Source organism: Amphibalanus amphitrite, unplaced genomic scaffold (genome assembly GCF_019059575.1).
Source record: "Amphibalanus amphitrite isolate SeventyFive unplaced genomic scaffold, NRLGWU_Aamphi_draft 000462F_arrow, whole genome shotgun sequence".
NCBI lineage: Eukaryota > Metazoa > Arthropoda > Thecostraca > Balanomorpha > Balanidae > Amphibalanus > Amphibalanus amphitrite.
In genome coordinates, this window is record NW_024881956.1 from 179,369 (window position 1) to 204,507 (window position 25,139).

At 51.4% G+C, this 25,139-nt stretch overlaps 2 protein-coding genes across 2 annotated transcripts in view; one reads left to right on the plus strand and one right to left on the minus strand.

Annotated features, from left to right (window-relative positions):
• Window positions 1–4,097: 4,097 nt before the first annotated feature.
• Window positions 4,098–9,472, minus strand: LOC122391944 (serine/arginine repetitive matrix protein 1-like). Its single transcript, XM_043386301.1, has 3 exons — window positions 6,247–9,472; window positions 5,321–6,019; window positions 4,098–4,602 (listed from the first exon to the last, which is right to left on the minus strand). The coding sequence occupies exons 1-3, from the start codon at window positions 8,756–8,758 to the stop codon at window positions 4,574–4,576; spliced, it is 3,240 nt and encodes a 1,079-aa protein (XP_043242236.1). The 5' UTR covers window positions 8,759–9,472; the 3' UTR covers window positions 4,098–4,573.
• Window positions 9,473–24,502: 15,030 nt separating this feature from the next.
• LOC122391924 (inositol 1,4,5-trisphosphate receptor-like) overlaps window positions 24,503–25,139 on the plus strand; it is a 50,005-nt gene continuing 49,368 nt past the window's right edge. Inside the window, exon 1 of the mRNA XM_043386266.1 lies at window positions 24,503–24,876. The gene's annotated coding sequence lies outside the window, so the exon portion shown is untranslated. The remainder of the gene's footprint in view (window positions 24,877–25,139) is intronic.

A 25,139-nucleotide genomic window follows, 5' to 3' on the forward strand; every position in this document is an offset into this window, starting at 1 on the left:
CGAGAAAAGCAACAGATAGCTGTAGGATGCTTCAGAATCGTAGAGGTCATTTTTCGATTAGGTCATCGCTGAGGTCATCGAAGATGAAATTATGATAAAATAATGATAAACACAAAGACAAGATTACGACGAAAAAAAATTCTAGTTTTTATGTTTTCACAAATAACCGTATAACTCGTGAACCAAAGAGCTAGAGCTTCGCGGAACAACTCATTCGATAGGCCTTTCAAAACGCTGTCGCTTTTAAGATTTGACCTCAATGCCTCATGTCAATGGTTTGGCTAAAGAGCAGAGGGCAAAACCATCTAAATAGTCGCATTTTACCAAAATAGTTTTGCTAAAAACTTTTGCAAGAACTTTGGTGAGAAAAATTATGAGACATTTACTTTGTCATCATCCTCTCGTTAACATGCATCGAATGTTAACACCTATAATTTCACATAAAAAGTTCAACTTCAAAATGTGACCGCAGATCAAGGTCATGCCCTTACCTACTTGAGAAGTTCATGATGGTCATCAACTCATCCGTATGTAGGTATGATCTAATACCTTCAAGACAATTTCATTACTCTACCTCGTCTCCTATATCAAAAGTAATAGTCGAAAAACTGATGTTGAGCTTTTTTAAAAGCTTTTTGACCTAGCCCGACCATTTGAGTGGCCGCTGGCCATCAATTGCACGCTGTCCGTCAAATATGGGCAGAATGGTCGTGTTTCTGTAAATATGCTGTTGTTTTTTACGTGCCTCTTCAGATCAAGAGATTTTGTCCTTTTCCCCGATTTGGCTGGTAATGATCAGGACAATGATCTGAACTTTCGTTGTTGGTAAGGGGCCCCCATTAGGTTGAGGGGGGGCCCACTTTGCTGGGGGGCCCATCGCGAACGTCTCTCACCCCCGTCGCCAGAGTTCTGGCTGCGCCACTGTTAGATAGGGAGGTACTCAGCAACTTCTCAAAATGAAAACATCGACATGAAAACACCGGCATTCGGCGTGTTTTCAGACAACGTTTTCACCTCCTTGACTTTTGGCCACGGTCACCCTAAAGGCTGAAACAGACTCTTTCCGCATTTAGGAAATCGCATGCGAGAGCCTTTTTAAATGCATTATAATTCTTCTCCCACATCAATCGCATGCGGGAGGTGCGTGCGATTGATGCCAGCGTGCTTCCGTGTATTTGAATAGGCTCTTGCGTGCGAGTTCCTGAGTGCGGAAAGAGTCTGTTTCAGGCTTAAGTCACCTGAAATCGCCATTTTTGAAACGACAAATGAGGTCACGTCACTGTATTCAATATAAATGGATGATAAACCGTGTACGGCCCAACGAATGCTGGCAGTTGGCAGTGGCACATTCGTCATTATCAGCCCAGTACCTATTTGCCAAGTTATAGCTGAAAACGGCACTGAGATGTCTGTCTCAGCCCCGTCGCCTGCCTCTTACACTTCTTCTCTAAGCCCCGAAATGGTCTCAACATGACGAATAGGTAAGCTGTAAACGGTAGGTAGGTACAGATTGTAGGCATATTTGGAAATTGGAGATATATTTTCAAAAACAAATACCGTTCGATTCTGCGAAAAAAGAACGTTTTGCCTACAACATAATCATGAACCATCCAAATGTCGGAACTAGGAAGCAGCATGGCTTGTACATAGATAGATGTCACAAAAGCAGCACAAGCGGATGACTGGTGCTTGCTGACCGCGTGCGCACGGGCCTTTCCCTCAACCGATGTCGATCAATATGGTCGATGTCGATATAGTTAGATTCAAGCGCCGTGATGACGCCGTAAGACGCGGTGAGAGTGGCCTCAGCGGCCGGCGCCGGGTGAGTTGTTGTTGGTGATGAGGTCGTTGTTGTTGCTGGTGAGGTCGTTGTTGTTGGCGTTGGTGGAGGTGGCCAGGGCGGAGGTGGTGACGGTGTCGGTGCCGCTGTTGGTGACGCTCGGCGTGTTCGACTCGGTGGTGGTGATGCCGCCGCCGGGTATCACGGTGACAACAGGCGTGCTGGCCGCGCTGGCCGAGCCGCCGCGGGCCGCCTGCGCCGCCGCGCTGGCCGCCGTGCTGGCTGAGTAGCCGAGCGCGGCGGCCAGCGGCAGCAGGCCGAGCGCCTCCTTCAGCACGCCGCCGCCCGGGCAGCGGCAGCGCGGCGCCGGCGGCGGGGCGCCGCGCCGCTCCGGCCCGTTCGCCGCCGTGCCCGGCCGCAGCGCCAGCTCCAGCACCCGACCCAGGGACGCCGCCGCCTTCTGCAGGCCGGCCGGCAGACGGGGCCGGGTCAGCTGGCCAGCGCGGACCAGCGGCGGCCCCAGCGCCGGCTGTCGGCGCAGCAGCGCGCCCAGCAGGCCCTCCGAGCCCAGCAGCCGCAGCGGCACAGCGCTGTTGGCGAAAATCGGCCCGCTAGGCTCTGGCAGCTTCAGAGGGCGGAGCCGGCCGAGCCGCTCCAGCCGCAGACGGGACGGACGCAGCTCCCCTGCCGGCGGATGGTTCGTCAGACACGCTCCTCACGAGTACTACCAGAACATCCACAATACTGCAAGGATACAACACTCAACAGACAGAAAACACCGTCTGATTTCTGATAGGAAAGCACAGTGAAGCACCCGCATAGGAGCTAGATCGGTAACCCGTAATATGAACGACATTGGCATTCGTCGATCCAGAATCGTGGTCGCAGGAAAGAATTATAAGCTTACACTGACGAGTCTCACCTGCGTTCGGCGGGTCGGACAGCGACCTGCGCTGAGCGCGTCTGACCTCCAGAGTCAGCCCTCCGAGGCTGAGCTGAGAGCCGGAGAGAGCTGCTCGCGCCGCCACAAACAGCGCCAGTGAGAAGAGCGCCGAGACGCCGGCGGCCGCCACCGAGGCCACCTTGGTGTCGGTGCAGTAGCAGACCGAGGGCGGTGATGTCGGCCGGTACCCACCGGCCCTCTGAACCGCCGGCCGCTCCCGGGCCGGCGGCTGAACGCTGGGTGGAGGCACAGGCGGCCGACTGACGGCACCGCGGTGCTCTGCCACGGGAACGGTCTTCGGCACAGGTACCCGAGGACCGGCGGAGGGGCGCGGGGAGACGGCGACGGCGTACCGGTGGCGCCTCACCATCGGGGATCCAACGAGACGGGCTGCGAATGGACGGGATCCGTGTCCCGAGAAAGTAGAGAGGCGGTGGTTTTGCTCCGGTACGACAGAGGGACGGTTCCCCAGCCACGGAACGGTGGAAGAAAATTTACTTTCCTCGGAGCCGGTGAATGAACTGTGCCCAGATACGCCTGGTACCGTCGAAGATGTGTTGAAGGTGACAAGCGAAGAGGGTCCGGGCGGCGTTAGGGTTCGGTTAGATGGGTCGCTGGAGACCAGAGGCAGCGCGATCGGCTGCAGCGCCGCCGAGTCGCTGCTCGCACTTATTATCTCAGTCTGAGGATCGGTGCTATTCAGCGGGGAAGCCTCTGCCAGCAGCTGGGCCAGGAACCAGACGATCTTCCGCAGCTCTCTTCTGGACTCGGCGCGCCGCTGAGCGGTCTGTCCCGGAGATCGCGCGGGTCTGCGGCCGATCCGGCCACCGAGACGGGTGGGAGAGGCCACCGGCCGCCGCGGCAGCATCCTCGGCCTCCGGGGGCTGGTCTCACTCCTCAGAGGCGGTGCTCGCCCCCTCCGGCGGACAGCCCACGGTCCGGACCGGACATGTCTCTGACTGCGGTCTCCGGTGCCGTCGCCCGCCGCCGCACTATGCGCTGTGTGGACCGGGACGGGCTGCGGTCGGGCCTTCTTCACCACTGCCGAGCTAGCCGGCCCGCTGTGGCGCAGGTGTCGGTCACCACCGGCCGTCATCACGTCCCAGAGGGTGGTGAGTCGCGGCTGCGGCCGGTCGGCCGGCGGGCCCATCTCCCGCGGCAGCAGCACCACAGCGGTCACACTGTTCAGCAGCCCTGCCAGGTCGGTCACGGGACGAGCGACGGGTGCGTCCCCGGCGCTCGGCGCCGTCCCCAGTCCCGGCACGCACAGACACAGGACACACGCGGTCGCACATAGCCGGCGGAACGACAGGGAGCAGACAGCCGACATAGCTGACGTACGGATACACGTCGGGGCGTGAAGATGAACACAGCTACAGCGAAATTCAAATTTATTGAGCACCGTCGTCACAATTCCAGAGTAAATCCTAATCTACCATTTAGTTGCCACCACTTCAAACACCAGTCACTTGAACTCCGTCACGAGTGGTCACCGATTGCCAATAACGGCCCCGTTCCTGAGGCGACTTCACGTAATCACTGAGCCCATGCAGTCAGATCACCGACGCTGACCAATAAATCACTCACACTATCCCGAGCCCGATCGGCCGTCGTACAGCCTGTAATGCCCTATAACAAACACTGTAATGCCCAATATACCAGTTCCAATGTATCCACTATGACCTCTTCAGTCTGTGACACGACCTGCCGTCACCATCCAGCAGTGAGTCAGAGTCGATAGTCTGTCTTCAGCACCACTGGCCGCGCCGGGTCCGGCACGCAGAGTGATTCGGTGGCCGTCTCTGAGCACCACATCGACTTCGGAGAGCCGGAGACGGACGGGCCGATCGTCACCGTCTGCCGCCTGCCGGGACGGTACCTGCGGCAGAGAGGAGGCATCAGCGTCAGAGAGGAGCCACAAGATCGGCTCTGCGGCGCGCGGCGCCACCCTCAATGGCCCACAGACACCGCACACACGACAGCGCCAGCAGAACTCCAGTTAATTACCGCCCCGCTAATGAATTGTGGCTCGGCGGAGCAGCGCTGGACGCGGAGCCGCTCTGCCGACCGCTATCTGTATGCGCCACCCTGTCTTCCACAGCAGAGGGAGCGGTAGAAAAAAGACCCCACACCGTAACACGGTGGTCAGCCAACAAGGATGTGGCCGGACGAACGGTGATAATTACCACCGTAACCGGGCGGCAGGCGGCCGGGAGGATGGTCAGTAGCCATCTGCCCACTGATTTATGCATAGTCTGTTTAAAATGCATCCACTGGAGATGGGCTGAAACATTTTAAAGTTCCTACAAGAACAAGAAGGTAGCTGAGGTATAGCCACTGAATGTTAAACAAGTAGTTGAAAGTTATCGTCATGGAATCAGAAATATGAGAGCCCATGCACTCACCGCACAGCGCAGGGGTATCATAAAACTCACGAAGAACGTCGAGTTTTAGTTTTTTGATGAACTCACAGTGCGTAACTACGGAAACTGATCAAACGGAAAATAAGTGACCTTACTTCACGGTACTTGTATAGAAAAGCCACAACTAAGCATGACTAAATTAACAAAGCGTGACGAGGACCTGACTCTACTCACGGGACGTCCTGCTACGCCGACGACTCTTCCTCCTGCGGTAGGTGAGCGCGCGCCCGCCGGCCATGTTGGTGATCATGTCGCTGTCCTGGTTGCTGGCCGTGTTGGTGTTGGTGTTGATCGGGTTGCCCTGCGCCGTGTTGGTGATGACGTCGCTGTCCGTGTTGGTCAGCGTCGGCGCGTTGTTGTTGCTGTTGGTGATGGTGTCGGCGTCATTGATGGTGACGTCGATGGCGGTGCCGCCGCCGGCGCCGGCCGTGGCCAGCGCCGTGGTCGATAGGGTGGTGCTGTAGCCGAGCAGCACGGCCAGAGGCACGTAGCCGAGCACGTCCAGCAGGTGGCGCAGGCTGCACTCGCAGTCCGGCGGGCTCTGCTTCGTGCCGTTCACTGGACGGTACACGAGTCGGCCGCGGCCGCGCAGCCAGCGCTCCACGCGCGCCAGCAGACCGTCCTTGGTGACCGGCCTCAGCCGCTTCCGCTTCTGACCGGTGACGGTGTCCACACGGCGGGCGGCACCACGCCGGAGCCCCGGCACGGGCGCGGCGGTGGTCGGTGGCGCCAGCAGCTTGCCGGCGCGGTACTCCGCCCAGGTGAACCCGGGGAACGAGGGCTCCGGCCGGGCCCCGGACCAGGGCGCCGTCTCAGACAGGTGCTCGGTAACCAGCGCAGACAGCAGCGTCTCCATGTGGCCGTAACTGTTGGCTGCGCGGCGTAAACGGCATGAAACAGGAGAACAAAATTCTGTGAGGATTGAGGAACAAGAATCTAAGCATTGTCATTAGCATTGTCATAAATGAACACATCTCTTATGCCAAAAGCACAATCACACCATGCGTATTTGTATGCAGAATGCCAAAAATACTCGACAATAAAACACTTATCATACTAAACATAAAATGCCGACGAAGTGGGTCGGTCCCTGTACTCACGTTTGATGGCTCGGCCGCTGCCGCTGCCTTTGGAGCTGCCGATCGTCTGGATGGAGAGGACGTAAATGAGTAGCGCCGCCAGACCGGTGAGACCCACCACGGTGCCCGGCGGCGCCACCTCGCCGCACTCACACTCCTCCTGGCCGGACTTGGTCGACCCCTGCCGCCGCAGACTGGCCACCAGTTTCTCCGCGCCGGCCTCTGCCAGCAGGTCCAACAGCTTCTCCTGCTCCTTGGTCAGAGAGGACGGCGACGGCTGCTTACCTTCATCAGGTTTGTGGACGTTTGCTGGGTGATGGACATCGGCTGGTCGATGAGCTTCAGCTGGGTGATGAGCGTCACCAGGCCGATGGGCGTTTTCAGGACGATGTGCGTTCTCTAGCCGATGAACGTTTTCAGGTCGATAAGCGTCTTCAGGCTGATGAGCAGCTCCGGGCCGATGGGCGTCCCTCGGAGGGCCGTACCCAGGCAGGTCGCCACTGTGTCCCGGGTTGATGGGCGGGTACAGAGGCTCCCTTGGAGGACCGTACTCCTGGTGGGTGCCCCTCTGGGTAGGTCGGGTCAGTGACACTCCCCCGCTGGGCCCCGGGGAGAAGGTGGGAGGGAACAGAGGACTCCTTGGGGGCCCGTACCCCGACTGTGAGCCCTGCTGGTCGAGTGGTCCTCCACTGTATCCTGGGCTGACTGTGAGCGGGTACAGTGGGTCCTTCGGCGGTCCATACTGTGAAGTGTCGAGAGGTAGGGAAGGACTACCGCCACCGTGCGGTGGGTACCGGGCGTCTACTTTACCGCCCTGCCCCGTAAATAAATCGTTAGTGAAATGCGGGGACGGCTGCGGCGCGGCGGGCCCCTCCTGCTGATGCTGCAGGTTCTTAGGCGGGCCGTAGCCCTGTGGAAGGGACAGGAGCGAGTCGACGTACCAGGGCCGCTCCAAAGAGGCGGCCTGCTCCGGCGGCACTAAGCCGTCACCCACAGCTGGTGAGGAGAGGGCCGGATGCCCAGCCAATGAGTGTGGGATGGTGGGAGACTCGCCCGATGGACGGGAGACGGTGGGGGAGCCCGCGGACCCAGACGGCGGGCGAGGCCCCTCAGACGGTCCAGTAGGGGAGTGAGACTCAGCTGCGGACGCATCAGACTGGTGTGAGTCCGCGGGCGGCTTCCCCGCTGGCTGTGGCTCAGCAGGTGGCTCAGCTAGTGATTGTGACTCAGCAGGTGGCTCAGCCGATGAATGTGTCTCAGGGGGCTCGGCCGACGGATGAGGCCCAGCAGGCAACTCCGCTGGAATCGGAGGCAGCTCAGCCGTCAAATCGATAAAACGCTGGGAAAACTCCGGAGGTTGAGAGTGCTTAGACGGCTGAGAGGACTTATGGGACTGGGCGTATTCGGAGGAAGTGGAATACTCGGGAGACTGGGAGAACTCGGGAGGCTCTGGGAATTCGAGCGGCACGTTGGTGAGCGGTGACACAGTCGTGGCGTCCGCTGGGAGCTCGGCGTCCTTCTCAGGAATCACGAGCAGCGGGTGCCATCGGGCGGCGGTGCCAGTGGCCGGATTCGGACGCTCTTCTGGAGGACCGGCGAAGTGGCGAGTCGAGTTGTCACCGGGTCCATCAGGGCTGGCCGGTGCGTCTTCTGTCGGTGAATTGTCGTCAGTCAGAGGCTGCAACTCGTGAGACGGTGCTGTGTATGACGCAGAGAGGTCCTGCCAATCATCCCCACCTATAGGTAGATTGTTCAGCTTCGGCCGCTCCTCCCCACCTGACGGCAAACGGTTCAGCTCAGAGGGACCGGCTCTATTCGGTAACGGTAGAAGAGGCCCGGGATGACTCGGATGCCAGTCTACCGGTCTTGACAACCCAAACTTCAACGTCTCCGGGGACCAGCGCCGCCGGCCGGGGCGGCGGACACTTGGTACCCGTCTTCCCTGCCGCTTTTGCAGAGCGTCTGCATTGCCCTTCCAGGCCCTGGGTTTCCGAGCTCCCTGACTACCGTAGTCAGCTCCCAGCCAGCCTGTCCAGATCCTGGGCTTTCGAGCTCTCCGGCTACCACCATCGGCCACCGGCCAGCCCGACCAGGTCCTTGGTTTACGAGCTCTGCGACCGTTCTCAGTCCCTGACCATCCTGGCCAGGTCCTCGGCTTGCGTGCTCTCTGTCCGACAGATGGGAGTCCAAGACGGCTCCGCCATTCACCGGTGACGCCGCTCTCAGCACTGCCGGACTGCCGCCGACCCGCCGGGTCCGGGCGTCTGTGTCTCCCAGGGTTGAACTGCGGCCCAGTGTGCCAGCCCGTAGGTGACAGTCGCGCCGGCAGCTCCGATGACTGTCGCTGACTGGGGTTCCGTCTTCTGATTGGCCCGATGAGAGGAGCTCTCAGTTCAGCACCGCCCGTTTGTCGCCACCAGTTGCCAAAGGAACGGCCCATTCCAGTGGCCGTCGCCGGAGGCAGGGCGGCCCTCGCGGAAAGACACCCTCCGGCTAGCCAGTTGGTGAAAAGTAGCAACGCCGACAGCAACATGACTATGAAGCTCACCCGTCGCCGACGGCGTTCGACACGGTACGACACGACAGTCCCGACTGACGGGGGCGGCGGACAGCGGCCGGCGGCCCGGCGACAGACGCGGCCCGCGGCTGATTTACGCACTAAACGGGCGCTGATTTACTCCCTGTCGGTCGTTGATTTACTCCCCCGCCGCGCGCGGCTGTGATTTATGGCCGCCGCTGGGCACACCGGTCCGGTGCCGCCTGCCGGCCGGAGCGGGACGGAAGTGGCCGGGGGAGACATGACCACTGGGACCGCAGCCGTCACCGGACCGGGACCGCGGCCGGCGCCAGCCTGCCGTCATAACTAACCCAGACACCGTCAGTCCACATAACGAGTTGAGTGTGTCTGTCAAAACCAGGAATGTCCCGTATTTACACATGCATGATGCACCGTGCACGACGGATAAAGTGATAAAAACATATATGTATAAGTTTATATACCTAACACCAGCTGCACGGGGCTGCGGAGTCGATGGATTTTCGGCGACTCCGACCCCGACTCCGGGCAGAACTGTCGACTCCGACCGACTCCAACTCCGACTCCGACTCCGCAGCCCTGCAGCCGCAGCAACAAAATGGAGAAGAAAAAAAAACATGGAAGACAATGACGAGACGACCACTTGGATGTGTGAGCGCCCGCCCACCGAACGAACGTGCCGTCTCCTCAGCCCGCTGCGCTCGCTCTGGACGAATTGGATGTTGTTGCCCGGGCACAGGGCTGCGTTGTCACTGGTGTAGGTAGAGTATGTACTTAGGCGGTCGTGCCGGGATCTTCTGAAATACCGTGGCGGGAAGGGAAGGTGGGACACAGCAATAGCAGGGCTGGGAGTGGGACAAAACGCGGACACTGCCAATGCACTGATAACAGGGGACAGGACACTGTCCCGGGGCAGCCCATAGCCTTGGGCGAGGGTGCAGGCCCACCGACTTTGCATCAGCCGAGCGACGACCTCCGCGTCGCCGTGGCGATGAGACATGACTAGCACCCGGTTCAGCGCGAACCACACTATCAGCATGAAGTCGCGCTGTTGCCCGCTGTGCAGGTTGGCCACCTCGTCTCCCTCGGCGGAATGCACCTCCCGACGGCCGGTCAGGTGCTGCGGGGCGACGCGTCGAGCCTCGAGGCACCCGGCGCCATGGGCGCCGCCACCGGGGGGGACGGGGGGGGACGCGTCCCCCCCACTCTCAGAATGGAAGGGGGACGTCCCCCCCAAACTCATCACGGAGCGAGCGAAGCGAGCGTAGTCTTTCGTAGGTTAACGGAAATTTCTGAGTATGCCGTGGTCACGCTTTGGTAGGCTTATATCTCAGCAACCACTTGACCGATTAACATGCGGTAATTTTTGTATAGGGTAGCACTAGATTCATTCCTTCTAACGAGCATCGGACTATTCCCGATGCATTTGAGTGACCCCATATGCACGTGCCACGTGAAAAACGAAGAGGTGTCAGTTTTGTAACAATTTCAATATCTCGGCAACTACTGGGCCGATTGCGCTGAAAGTTGGCATGTAGGTAGGAGGTATACCCACTAGGCAATGCATATCCATGTGCCACAGTTGGGGTGCTGCTGCACGTGCGCACATGCAGGGGTCGATTCCAGATCTCGAGAACGGCTGAACCGATTGTGCTGAAATCTGATACATGGTTAGGGAGCGGTTGGTAGGGTGCCGTGTAAAAGTCAGTTGGGACCCATTTTGCACGTGCGCACTTGCAGGGTACCGCTTCCAGATCTCGAGAACGGCTAGGCCGATTGCGCTCAAATTTGGCACATCGTTAGGGACCGGTTAGAAGTGTGCAGTGCACAAGGTAGTTGGAGGTATCCCCTCGCAATTTCGCACGTGCAAGGCCCACCCCACCCTCTCGCTCGCTCCGTTGGTCGCCCCAAAAGGCGTTTTACTGGTTGTTATTCTACTCGAAATTTGATTAGGCCCTTCGGTCCAATGAGACCATTTCAGAGCCGCAAGTATGAAAGAATTAGTGGAAGACATTGGTCGGGGCAGCCACCCCAGTGAGCCACTTGGGATGAACCCGATCAATTGAACAGGTAGCCCAGCCCACTGGCACTCACTGCACCCGGCAAAGGACTATAGCTCCAGTGCACTGGAGCTATAGCTCTATAGCTCCATACAACTATAGCTCCACGTGGAGCCATTCCCGCATGGGATATAGTTGCCCGTCCAGCCCGGAGCAGGGGGTTGCGGCGTGGAGGAGAAGGATTTGACTGTCCTGAGGATGGAAGAGATGGAACGGCCGGTGCCGAATCTGAGAGGGTCTCGGATTGTTTGTTTTGTTGGGTTAGGCCCTTTCGGTCTGACGAGACCATTTCAGGGCCGGAAGGATGATAGGAATTAGGGGGAGACATTGGTCTGGGTAGACGCCCTAGAAAGTCGCCGGGGCTGAGCCCGTCCGAAAGGACAGGCCGACCAGCCCCCCAAGCACTCTCTGCACCCGGCTACGGGGTGCGCTCCCTCGGGAGCAGCGGTGCCGCTCCAAGGGAGCAGCCCGCATGAGATAAAGGTGCCTGTCCAGCCCGGAGTGGGGGTTGCGGCGTGGAGAAGGAGGATTTATGTATCCTTAGGATGGAAGCGATGGAACGGAGGTGGGTCCAGGAGGTTTAGATACTCAGTATATGGGGCGTGGGCCTACATGCATTGGTCTGACCCCTGCCACCTCGGCCAACAAAATCTCCAGCTCTTATCCGACCTGTCATCGCGGAACTGCCGATTTTTGATATCGTGATCGACGTGTGTCGTATAACACGACTGGCCGAACACTGGCCTAATATATTTCGTCTAACCAGCCAAGAGCATGACTTTACACCAATCCGACCTCGAAGTCAAAATCCGAACATTTTCGAAGACTTCAACTCCGACTCTGGCCAAAACTGGCCAAAACAGTCAACTCCGACTGATTCCGGCTCCGACCCCACACTTCTGCAGTCACGCTACACTAAATTTCCAGCTTCTAAGAAATAAGCTATACGGTTGACAGGACCACAAAACTTTGAGGCGACTTGACTACTTGACTTGGTTTTCCTGACCTAAGGTTTTCTGGTATCAAGCTTGTTACACGGGCTGCAAAATTCGTATTTTGGAGCAGTTTTGCCTAATGTTTTTTTGCCAATTTTCGCGGCGCTTCGCGCCGATTCGTGCACCAACTAAAAAGAGAGATTTGTGACTATACAACGCCCCCTCCCCCACGCGGGTATGCAATATGCATTACCTATGCATATGCAATATGCATTATCGATCATATTAGTGGCATACATCAGCAATAATACCGTGATAGAACACGAGGCTTTGCCGTGTCAAACTGAATCGGACATCAGATGTGTATATAGGTAGGTACTCGGTGGGAATGCGGTCTATAGCCATTACTTTAAGGAAACACCTAACCTAAACTACTTTCCTCAAACCAGTGGTTTTGCCACAGTTTTATGAGTTTTTAAACTTAAAATGGTCAGGAAATAATGAATATTTGCAAAAGGATTTTATATTTATTTTTACACCACTATTTTCCATCTTTCGTACAGGTTACTTAGTACTTACCTATATTGCAGCGGAAGCTGATTACGCGTTGACCAAGCATAGTACGTAGTTCAAAGTTAAACCAGCTGAATGCTGATTGGCTAGCATTTTTCCGTAAGGGAATGGATTCCTCGGTAAGAGAATGACAAAGTATAGGGTAAGGGCGGGTAAGAGTACGCGGGCGATAAGAGTACGCATCAGCTGTTTCGGTTGCTTAGCAACGCGGGTTTGTCGAGTTCATGAAGTGACATGAAGCCGCCAGTGCGTGCTTGTCACCAACGGAACGTGGGCGTTGAGCGGCGACGCTGTTGAGTTTAAGGCGATGAATATTATTTTCGAGCGTTATGATATTATTATGGTAAGGTACAATAATTTTGATACTTGGCAGTTGAGATAAGGTACATTTCCGTGATTGTTGTGGGAAACTTGTGAGGTTATCTAGGGAAATACTGTGCAGTGCAATATTCTGTTTGCGAAGTTTTGCACAACGTTTCGGGGTTGTTTTGTGCGCGAATTGCATGTACGGTAAGAGGACGCACTGTTCAGGAGGGTAAGAGTACGCAGAATTATACATTAAATCGAATATGCAGAAATATAAAATTATTAATCTATCGCTCAATGAAGTTTGTTTTGTAGGTATATCATCAATGGAGCACTGTGATGCAGATGCGTACCCGAAATTCTTCCAAATACGAGTTATTCTCTCTTTTGATTGTGCATTTTTTTAAGAAACACACGACATGATTATTTCCTGATTTATAGACTTGAAAGATCTATTTTATGTTTTTTTTTGGATACTAGAATTAACTTAAATGCCTTCTGAGTTTGAAGTTAAGCATTTGGACAGTACAAGCTGCATAGGTGTGTGTTCATATGCTTGCGTACTCCACCCGCCTGGCGTGCGTACTCTTACACACCCCATATGGTAAGAGTACGCAACTGCAGCGGTTCAGAAAATGTCAGTTTTTGACCACTTCCATTTACGCTGAAGGATCGTTGCCCCATGGGTTGATGGTTAATTCAATGAACTTTAATATTCCCTATTTGCGATTTCTTTCTTTCAAATATTAAACAAATGAGAGCAAGAAATCCACTAAGTGCGTACTCTTATACGACTTCACCCTAATCTATGGGAATGACTTCAGTCTTCAAACCTAAAATCGATACCGATGTATTTCGCTAGGGTGATCGTTGGGCCATAAAAGCTCCTGATTTGTTCTCGTCTCAGCTCAAGCTACAAAATTGTTACTTCAGTTCAAAACCCTATGCTAAAAGTGGCATATTTGCTTTAAACGTTGAATGCATCCGACCGAAAAAGCCACGGTAAGAATGTCTACTTTTGGGTTTTCAGCCGGCCAGTCCGTCCCCCCCAGTCAAAAATCCGTGGCGGCGCCCCTGCCCGGCGCAGACCACCTCAGGCGAGCGGCGGGAGCTAAGGCGACCGGCTCGGGCGCGGCTCGGTTCAGTCGGTGCCGTACGGCACGCACCAGCACACGGTGGTTGGGAAACGGTTTGGAATTGATGACCACGGCCAAGGCGTCCTTGCCGGTCCGCACGGCTGCTGCACGACTGGGCTTCCGGCGAACGGCCAGCCCGAAAGTATCAAGTGATAACTGATCAAAGATCAAGATCAGGGCCAGTCGCCGACCAGAGGCCTGCCGGGACTGGTGGCCTGGAACTGTGGTAGGCCACCAGTCCCCAACGTAACGTCTGGTCACTGGTGCCCTACGCCGGGTCGCTCCCCAAGGCCAACCCTCATCCTCATGACGTTCCTGCGGTGTTGTGACCCGCGCCGTGAGCGTGACCAGGGGGGTTCGCTCCCGTGCCTTCAGCATTACGAAAAATGGCAACAACCCGTGAGCAGCACCAGCGCTCACGCACATGTTCAAGGAAAACAACGTGTAATGGACTGCTAACGACGGCCCTCTCCACCAATCAGCGTTCGGTATCTCGAGCGCTGATTGGCTGGTAGCAAACGCGTCATATGTGGGTCTCATTTTTTGCTATCAGTGAACGCGTTATTTAATACACAGTGGCCTATGGAGAATGGCACGCGGAATTGAAGGTCAGTGTTTTATTGCTTCGTACATGCGAATGGAGGTATTTGAGTGGCATTTGACACCATTTTCGAAATCTACAGTGAATTTCTGATCGACTCATGTATATATTTTTATGAATTTGACAGTATTACTGCTACAATAGTCGGTGTTTTATGTTAGTGTTGTTTCTCTTGACTTTTGTCTTGGACTTTGATCATATCTTTTCTCGAAAATGCTTGCCATAACCAGGTCTAAACTATATCTGTATAAAGGGAATATGTGTTGAATATGAGGAGAAAGTAGTAATGACCATTCTGCCTATCAAGCTGCCAGAAGGTGTGCTTGTAAGGTGATTGAAACTGCAGTTTGATTTGATAGTTTTTTTCGCAGTTGAACCAGCCATCAATAAGAGGGGTAATCAATGAACTTGAACAGTTTACAAAGGTCTCAGGCTTACGAGTTAATGTAGACAAAACTAAATGTTTACCGATTGGTAAAAGCAAAGATAATGAATGCTTAAGCAATCTAGGCGTAAATGTAGTCAATGAGTTAAAAGTCCTTGGGATTGTTTACAATAGTACAAATAACGACATTGAAGATAAAAATGTAAGTCTCGTTATCCCTAAGTTAGTGCAAGAGATTGCACAGTGGAGACGGCGAAAGCTAACACTTCTTGGCAAAATCACTGTGGTAAAAGCAATGCTATTATCGAAGTTTGTACATCTTTTCACATCTTTGCCGAATCCATCTTGGGATATTATTAAGAAAATTAACTGTTTACTGTTTAATTTTATTTGGGATAGTAAATCAGACAAAATAAAGAGGAGTAAACTGGTGCAAGACTATAATAGCGGTGGACTCAAGATGGTAGAATTAGAAGCCTTCATCAAAAGTTTAAAAACATCGTGGTTACAAAGACTGTACTGGTCAAGTTGTGACGCAGTTTGGGCAAGCCATGTCAATAACAACTTGCCATCCGTTGAAAAGCTTATCTGCTTTGGTGTCTCTAAATTGAAGGATGTGACTGCAAAACGCTTTAAGAATAGGTTTTGGAAAGACGTATTAAACGCATGGGTTTCGTTCTGTGCCTCAGTGCATCTCGCCCCTTCCGAGCTTCTGACAGAGCCTCTGTGGTTCTCCGACCACACGAAATTCAGGAAATCTATAGTGAAGTCCTGGGATGAAAAAGGCCTACGTTTTTTGGTTGACCTATTCAATAAAGAGACGGGAGCGTTGCGTGGTAGGAGCGAATTATGTGAGCTGTTTAACGTAAAAATGACATTTTTATGTCATGCCTCTCTTGTAAGAAACATCTCAGCGCTTTCGATAGCCGCTCAAGAGGTAAAAAACGTAGCACTCCCAATTATGCCTTTCAAATTAACTTTATTAGGGAAAACTCGTAAGATATCACACGAAGTATATAAAGTATTAATAGCCAAACTTAAAAGTAAACCGAGCAATATTCAAAGCTCAGTCAAACGTAAATGGATAAGAGATGTTCAAATACATGAAGAGACACTGGACGATGTCCGTCAATCAACACGCAGTACTTATTTACAATCATTTCATTATCGCTTTACATCTAGGATAATGGCAACAAATACTTTCCTACATCGGATAGGAATAGCTGAAAGCACACTTTGTTCCTTTTGTAATTTAAACGACGAAACACTAATTCATCTTGTATGGGAATGCGATGTGACGCAAAAATATGTAAAAGAGATCATCGACCATTTAAAGCACAAGTATGAGTTGTCGTTTAGATTTACAAATCAGTCATGGGTTTTTCCACGTGTATCTATGTTAGGATCCTTAGGCACGCTAATATCTACAATAGCGAAGTTAGTAATATTCAAAGCAAAATATAACTCAAGTATTCCACACCTTCAGCACTTTTTATCCTTAGTCAAAATTGAAGCATCAAATGAAGAGCGTTACGCGTTGAAATCAAACTCAATGCAGTCACATGTCCTTAAATGGGGCAGGCTTGCAAACATATCAAGAGAAATAGATAATTCACAACCCATTTCGAATCCTTGTTCCTTGACAACTGAGTCCATTGTTCTCCCGGCGCGCACCGGGTCCCGGGTGGGGGTGGGGCGCTGGCTGCGCCGGCCGTCTGGTCCGGATTCGCCCGCCCTCCGTTCTCTGCCCGCCCGGTCCTCCGCGTCGGCTGCCCGCGGCGGCCCTGTCGCTGCTGCTGCCGCCGGCGCGGTCGCCCTGTGCTCGTCCGCTGTGTTGGCTGGCGACTAGCGAGCGACGACAAAACGTGTGAACTCTGTATGTGTGCTCTAAAAATGCCATGACAACAAACAGTGCTAATATGTACAGTGCTAGGTACAGTGGGACACTGACCCTGTCCATCCCCACTCGGGAAACAGTTTATGTGCTCATCGTTTCCTGTGTTTTGTTATGAGATGCGTTCGTCCTCAGTTGTTTGGCTTCTAAATAAACGGAAAAAAAACAAAAAAAACTGCAGTACGGGTTGCAGATGTGGGTTTGACCACGGTTTGACATCAGCATTGTTGTTGTACCCCACTTGCTCTAATAAAATGGCAACATGGGGTTATGTACACACTATTGCACAGCCTGGTATCAAGCTGGTTGATATGTGGAGGATAATGAAAGCATAAAAACCTTTCTTAAGTGAATAGGAGCGTTGCGTCTTGTGACTTGTCAAGTCATTTTAAATCAAATGATTGTGATTGTAACTTTTACTTCAATTATTATTGCAAGTTTTGACCTTTTTAATCGTCAAGTTTTATGTGTACCAATTTCATATCCCTGTGTAATGTGTGTGCGGCTTTGTGCAGTGCACGTGTCTTGAAACAAACCAATTTATTTTGTACCTTTTTGTACTTCAACAAATGTATGTCAAAGGACAAAAATGTCATGTCTATTATCATTGACACTACTACAGCTAACTTTGCCTGTATTCCTATCTTTCAGAGGCATTCAATTCAATCTGCTTTCCAGTGCAGTACCCAGGAGGCTGCAACTGAAACTCGCACAAAGGCAATCAAGTGTCACTTCATCAGCCTACAGCAACAGCCCATCTGTAATCAAGATATGGATGAAGTGGCATAGAAGAACAACCAGTTCAAACATCAAAAGATGTATTTTGTTTTGGACTATTTCTTAGCATAACAGAACAGCACACTTGCTGCTTTTTATGTTTGCCCTGTGTGCAGTTTTGAATAATTTTAACTATGAAATGCTTTTGCCAACTCTTCTCTTTACATAAGCTTTCTTTGTCATGCATGTGTAATTTTGAGTTTACATGCATGATGTAGGCATATTTCCCTTGGCTTCATAAAACTACTTTGCAAGCTTTTGTTATGGACATGACATTGGTGCTTCCTCAGATGTGTCCAGTAGTTGATGAAGGGAGAAGAGGAGTAGGACAGCTGATAGCTATTACCAAAAATATGTGCTTGTCTGCACTTCGGGCTGTTCCATCATATGCAACCTCTATTTACTTTGAGTTAAAGACGCATCATCTTTTGATTCTTTCCTGTGTGGCCATTGTTTCCGTGGTGCTATAAACGTCAAGTTTGAAGTTGGTATCCAAGTGAGCAAAATGTGCATTATTTCAGTCCGTCTTGAATCATTCGTCTTGAATTATATCCCTAACTGACATCCTGTTATTTGTCCTGCAATGTCTGTGCCTGTGTCCGCCCTTACCTCCGGCTCCAGCCTCCAACCAGCCCTGCTGAGCTCTGTCGCCGGCGCGGTGTGTCGCAACGTGCTGTTTCTCCACTCCAGCCGACAGCTGCTAGGAATCGTCCTGTGCCACGCGCCATGCGACACAGCAATTGTAAGCTGCAGGTCACATTCGGACTGATTGGCTCCGCATATGTGCATCCGGCCGAGTGCTAGTCGATATCAGGGACGTTGGTCGGACTGTTGTGGCGGCGTGCATTGTGCTGGTTGAAGTTGTTGTATTTCTGTTAGTGAAAAGCATTAATACATAACCATGGCCGCAGCCCAATGTTATTGTGGATTTCAGAGGGAGTGGCCAGTCAGGAGGGCCCCATGTGGGTATGATGGATCCAGTGTCCAGTGGGATTGGCTAAGATTTCCGGCGATTGATAAACGCTTCTATGATAGTACACCTAGTCCTATTGAGTTATGAGGGGAGGTGACGTGAGGGACCTGACCTTACTAAACTCTTGTGAAAACACGATACATACGAACGGTAAGAAACCGACAGCCATTCTTTCCGCCAAGTATCATCTTTCTGTGAAGGATTTCTTGGCACTGAGTGCTTAGAAATTGCATTGTTTTTGGAGTATGTAGAGGCTCACGAGCGACAACTTAGCTCAACAACCTTACGTACCTTAAATATGCGACTTGTACCAGAAGATCCAGCTTGATCAAAAGATTGGACATGTCAAATTTCAGCTCTTTAGCTCAAAAGAATTTTGAGCTGTCGTAAAAACCGTCAGTGTGGCACCATATCGCCTCCCCGCGCGGTCGGAAGGTAAAAGTTCGCCGGCTCTAACTAAACAAATAGTCGTCATATCGCAAATTCATTGACGGCGTTCGAAGCGTCGTTCAATTTACTTTCGAAACATATCCTAACATTAACATTTAACTGCCTAGCGCAATCTCCAACAAGCAAAAGTTCCGTGCATTCATCCTCATACAGTGTTAGCGGCCGCCGGCCGCCGGCCGCTGACCCACATTCGCGTCATCAGGGAATGCCGCAACTAATTTATTGTTTCCAACTTTTTTCCCGGAGCGTTCTACCTGGTTTATATAGCCTTGAGCGTGACCAAGGCTATATAAACCAGGTAGAACGCTCCGGGAAAAAAGTTGGAAACAATAAATTAGTTGCAGCATTCCCTGATGACGCGAATGTGGGTCAGCGGCCGGCGGCCGGCGGCCGCTAACACTATATGAGGATGAGTGCACGGAACTTTTGCTTGTTGGAGATTGCGCTAGGCAGTTAAATGTTAATGTTAGGATATGTTTCGAAAGTAAATTGAACGACGCTTCGAATGTCGTCAATGAATTTGCGATGCGACGCGTATTTGTTTAGTTAGAGCCGGCGAACTTTTACCTTCCGACCGCGCGGGGAGGCGATATGGTGCCACACTGACGGTTTTTAAGATAGCTCAAAATTCTTTTAAGCTAAAGAGCTGAAATTTGACACGTCCAATCTTTTGATCAAGCTGGATCTTCTGGTACAGGTCGCATATTTAAGGTACGTCAGGTTGTTGACCTATGCTGTCGCTCGTGAGCCTCTGCACAGTCCAAAAACAATGCAATTTCTGAACACTCAGAGCCAAGAAATCCTTCACACAGTCACAAAGATGACACTTGGCAGAAAGAAGAGCTGTCGGTTTCTTATCGTTCGTATGTGTCGTGTTTTCACAAGAGTTTAGTAAGGTCAGGTCCGTCACGTGACCTCCCCTCATAACTCAATAGGTTTACTTTCATAGAAGCGTTTATCAATCGCCGGAAATCTTAGCCAATCCCACTAGACACTGGATCCATACCCACATGGGGCCCTCCTGACTGGCCACTCCCTCTGAAATTCACAATAACATTGGGCTGCGGCCACGGTTATGTATTAGTGCTTTTCATTGACAGAAATACAACAACTTCAACCACCACAGTGCACGCCGCCACAACAGTCCGACCCACGTCCCTGATATCGACTAGCACCCGGCCGGATGCACATACGCGGAGCCAATCAGTCCGAATGTGACCTGAAGCTTACAATTGCTGTGTCGCATGGCACAGGACGATTCCTAGCAGCTGTCGGCTGGAGTGGAGACACAGCACGTTGCGACACACCGCGCCGGCGACAGAGCTCAGCAGGGCTGGTTTGAGGCTAAAGCCGGAGGTAAGGGCGGACACAGGCACATACATTGCAGGACAAATAACAAGATGTCAGTTAGGGATATAATTCAAGACGAATGATTCAAGACGGACTGAAATAATGCACATTCTGCTCACTTAGATACCAACTTCAAACTTGACATTTATAGCACCACGGAAACAATTGGCACACAGGAAAGAAACAAAAGATGAGGCGTTTTTAACTCAAGGAGGTAAAAAGAGGTTGCATATGATGGAACAGCCCGAAGTGCAGACAAGCACATATTTTTGGTAATAGCTATCAGCTGTCCTACTTCTCTTCACCCTTCACCAACTACTGGACACATTTGAAGCATCATATTAGCACCAATGTCCATAACAAAAGCTTGCAAGTAGTTTTATGAGGCCAAGGGAAATATGCCTACATCATGCATGTAAGCTCAAAATGCATTACAAAGGAAGGTTATCTAAAGAGAATAGTGGGCAAAAGCATTTCATAGTTAAATTATTCAAAACTGCACACAGGGCAAACATAAAAAGCAGCAAGTGTAGTGTTCTGTTATGCTTAAAAATAGCCCAAAACAAAATACAATCCTTTCTTGTTTGAATTGGTTGTTCTTCTATGCCACTTCATCCATATCTTGTTACAGATGGGCAGTTACTGTAGGCTGATGAAGTGACACTTGATTGCCTTTGTGCGAGTTTCAGTTGCAGCCTCCTAGGTACTGCACTGGAAAGCAGATTGAATTGAATGCCTCTGAAAGATAGGAATATAGGCAAAGTTAGCTGTAGTAGTGTCAATGATAATAGACATGACATTTTTGTCTTTTGACATACATTTGTTGAAGTACAAAAAGGTACAAAATAAATTGGTTTGTTTCAAGACACGCACACTGCACAAAGCCGCACAGACATTACACAAGCATATGAAATTGGTACACATAAAACTTGATGATTAAAAAGGTCAAAACTAGCAACAATAATTAATTGAAGTAAAAGTTACAATCACAATCATTTGATTTAAAATGACTTGACAAAGTCACAAGACGCGACGCTCCTATTCAATTAAGAAAAGTTTTTATGCTTTCATTATCCTCCACATATCAACCAGCTTGATACCAGGCTGTGCAATAGTGGGTACATAACCCCATGTTTCCATTTTATTAGAGCAAGTGGGGTTACAACAACAATGCTAATGTCAAACCCACATCTGCAACCCATACTGAAGTTTCAATCACCTTACAAGAACACCTTCTGGCAGTTTGATGGGCAGAATGGTCATAACTACTTTCTCCTCATATTCAACACAAAGTATATCTTGTACAGATACAGTTTAGACTTGGTTATGGCAAGCATTTTCGAGAAAAGATATGATAAAAGTCCAAGACAAAGGTCGAGAGAAACAACACCAACATAAAACACCGACTATGTAGCACTAATACTATCAAATTCATAAAAATATATACATGAGTCGATCAGAAATTCACTGTAGATTTCGAAAATGGTGTCAAATGCCACTCAAATACCCCCATTCGCATGTACGAAGCAATATAACACTGACCTTCAGTTCCACGTGCCATTCTCCATAGGCCACTGTGTATTAAATAACGCGTTCACTGATCGCAAAAAAATGAGACCCACATATGACGCGTTTGCTACCAGCCAATCAGCGCTCGAGATGCCGAGCGCTGATTGGTGGAGAGGGCCGTCGTCAGCAGTCCATTACATGTTGTTTTCCTTGAACATATACGTGAGCAGCTGATGCTGCTCACGGGTTGTTTCCATTTTTCGTAATGCTGAAGGCACGGGAGCGAACCCCCCTGAGCGTGACCCACATTTGTTGACAACTGGGGAGAGCCCGGAGAGCCCAAAATCTTGCTCAAAATAACGTTTTGGATATCTTAGCTACGCAGTAGAGTTCCAGCCAACGAAGAGCCTGTGATGTCACAAAATATTAAACCAATCAACTGGCGTTGAGGAAACTGCTTGAAGTATCAGTTCAAGTATTTGAGTTGAGGCTGCAGCCTGCTTGGTCTTGGCATGGCAACAAAAAATTGTTAACACTAACCCCGCTTCAGCCGTGTACGCAACAAGCTTCGGTCACTCACTCGGAGTCTTCGGGCGAACTTCGAAAGACATCTGGTGAGGAATCTGCGTACGAACGCCAAAGGTTTCTGGCGGTATGCAGGCACTCGACTGCGGACCAAGACAAGAGTGGAGGACTTGAAGGCTGAAGACGGGACGATGGTTCGGGAGGACCGCGACAAAGCCAACTTGCTCAATCACTTCTTCCAGAGTGTATTTACGGTCGAGGACCCCGTCCTGCCAGCACCACCACCTGTTTACCCTGGCCCCCCGCTGGACAACATTGACATCAGCACTGGCGCGGTCAGGGAGAAGTTGCTGAAACTCAAGATAGACAGCTCACCGGGACCAGACGGACTCCACCCGCGCATCCTTCGGGAAACGGCCTTGGTTATGGCAGAGCCATGGGCGCGTCTCTTTCGTTCTTCTCTGGACAACTCCTCCTTACCAAGTGACTGGCGCAACGATGAAATCATCCCTATCTTCAAGAAGGGAGTGAAGGACAGCCCTGCAAACTACCGACCAGTGACGCTGACAGCCGTCCCATGCAAGGTCCTCGAGTCATTGGTCCGTGACCAGATGATGTCCTACTTGATCGAGACGGAACAGCTGAGCAACCTGCAACATGGCTTCAGACAGAAGAGGTCGTGCTCCACTCAGCTTCTCGAAACTGTCGAAGACTGGACCCGTGCACTGGAGGAAGGTGACCCTGTGGATGCCCTTTACCTGGACTTTAGTAAGGCGTTTAATTCTGTGCCTCACCAGCGCCTGTTATTGAAGCTCCAATCCTGCGGCATTAGGGGTCGGCTGCTCGAATGGATAAGGGCCTTCTTGACTGACCGACAGCAGCGTGTGTCGATAAATGGGGCAAAGTCAGACTGGGTTCCTGTCACCAGTGGCGTACCACAGGGAACGGTCCTGGGCCCGTTGCTGTTCCTGGTCTTTGTCAATGACCTGCCCGCTTGTGTCTCGTCAGGGCTAAAGTTATTCGCAGACGACACGAAGCTGTACAGAAGTGTCGGCCAGGCTTCAGAGTCGGAGGCTTTGCAACGAGACCTCGATGCCCTGCTCGGATGGTCTGAGAAATGGCAACTTCCTTTTAATCAGTCGAAGTGCAAGTCTCTTCACCTAGGTCCTCGAAACGCCAATCACCTGTACCGTATGGGAGACACTATGTTAGAGCAGACGTTGGTGGAAAAGGACCTGGGGGTCAAGATAGACCACCAGCTCAAGTTCCGGGAACAGGCTGCCGCAGTCGTGGCCAAAGCGTCACACATTCTGACAGTCATTCGTCGATCTTTCGGAGTAATTGATGAGACTACGCTTCCAACACTCTTCCGGACCATGGTTCGCCCCCATCTCGAATACGCCAACGCGGTCTGGGGACCCTTCAACCGAGAAGACCAGAAACGCATTGAACGGGTACAGCGACGGGCCACGAGACTGGTTGCCAGCATCCGCCACCTGCCATACAAGGAGAGACTCCGGAGCCTGAATTTGCCATCGCTCTACTATCGGCGCCGACGAGGCGACATGATCTCGGTTTACCAGGTGCTTCGACGGGGAGTGGATGTTGACCCATCTCAGTTCTTCACTGCGGCGACGACGACCAGAACTCGAGGGCATGAGTGGAAGCTGTCCAAGCCAAGGGCTGTCTCCAGAGTGCGGCGGAACGCCTTCAGCATACGAGTCCTGAACGACTGGAACTCTCTGCCATCCGCTGTCGTCGATGCGCCCTCAGTCAATAGCTTCAAGGCCAGGCTTGACGAACACTGGGCTCACGCCAAGTACACCATACATTCCAACGACTGATGCAGTGACACACTGACACAAAGCTCGTCACGTCCGGATCCAAGAGGCCAAAAGGCCTTCCTAAATTCCGCATTTTATAAGTATAAGTATAAGTATAAGTTTATTGCTTTTTAACTTGAAACAAAGTCATTTCTCAAATAAAAAGGTACCTGGGTCGTTACAATGACAGAACAACCTTTGCGTGCAAAAAGAGCGCGAACCATACACCAACGAGCAAAATTAGGTATAAAATAATTTCTTGCTTACTATCGTGAAAATTTTTGAATTTTCACCTCCAGATTGACCCGAAAATGACCTCAGCTTTTACCTCAAATGATTCTAACGCCGTAATTGGTTGGTCGGTAATTACGTCACTAGTCCATGCAAAATAAACACAATTGGTACAATTCTGGCGCAAAGAAAATGAAAATAGCGCAGGGGCGCATTCTGGGAGAGATCGCGGGGGAGCGCGCGCGTGATAGGGGAAAATTGGGGGCGTTTCGCGGGTTTTGCGGTCGCCGTGAGTGTGCGGTGCTTTGATCCTGTGTTGTTGTATCAGGTGACACCTCAGTGGTGTCATTGTGCATCTGCCTAAATTATCATAGCTAGCTGAGCACTTTGTGTTTGTCAAAGGTGTGCGGTTGAGGTCGTCAGATTGAAGTGGACGTTGAAGTTCAAGCGTGCAAACTGGGAGAAAGAGTTTGGCGACTAAGTGATGGTGATAGTGCTCAAGTGAGGTGGACATGATCTAAAATTAATTATCTTGGTGCGGTTAGGGTGGTGGTCAACAGGCTCAGACATTGAGTAAGGATGCTAAGGTGAATAACGTTTTCAACTGTCATGTTCGCTGTTGCAACCTCTGCCGAGCACCCATGCTATGCTTATCCAGATATGAATAAGCATATGAACATATTCATGCATATGAACATATGAAGCATATTCATGATATGAAGTGAAAAATTTAGATGCTCAATGTTCATGGATTAAAGTTGTTTGTGTTAAATATATTTGATAATCGCCCTGGGTTTGTATAATGGGTTGGGTATTTTAACCAGTCTTGAGTCTACCCATATGTCTAATA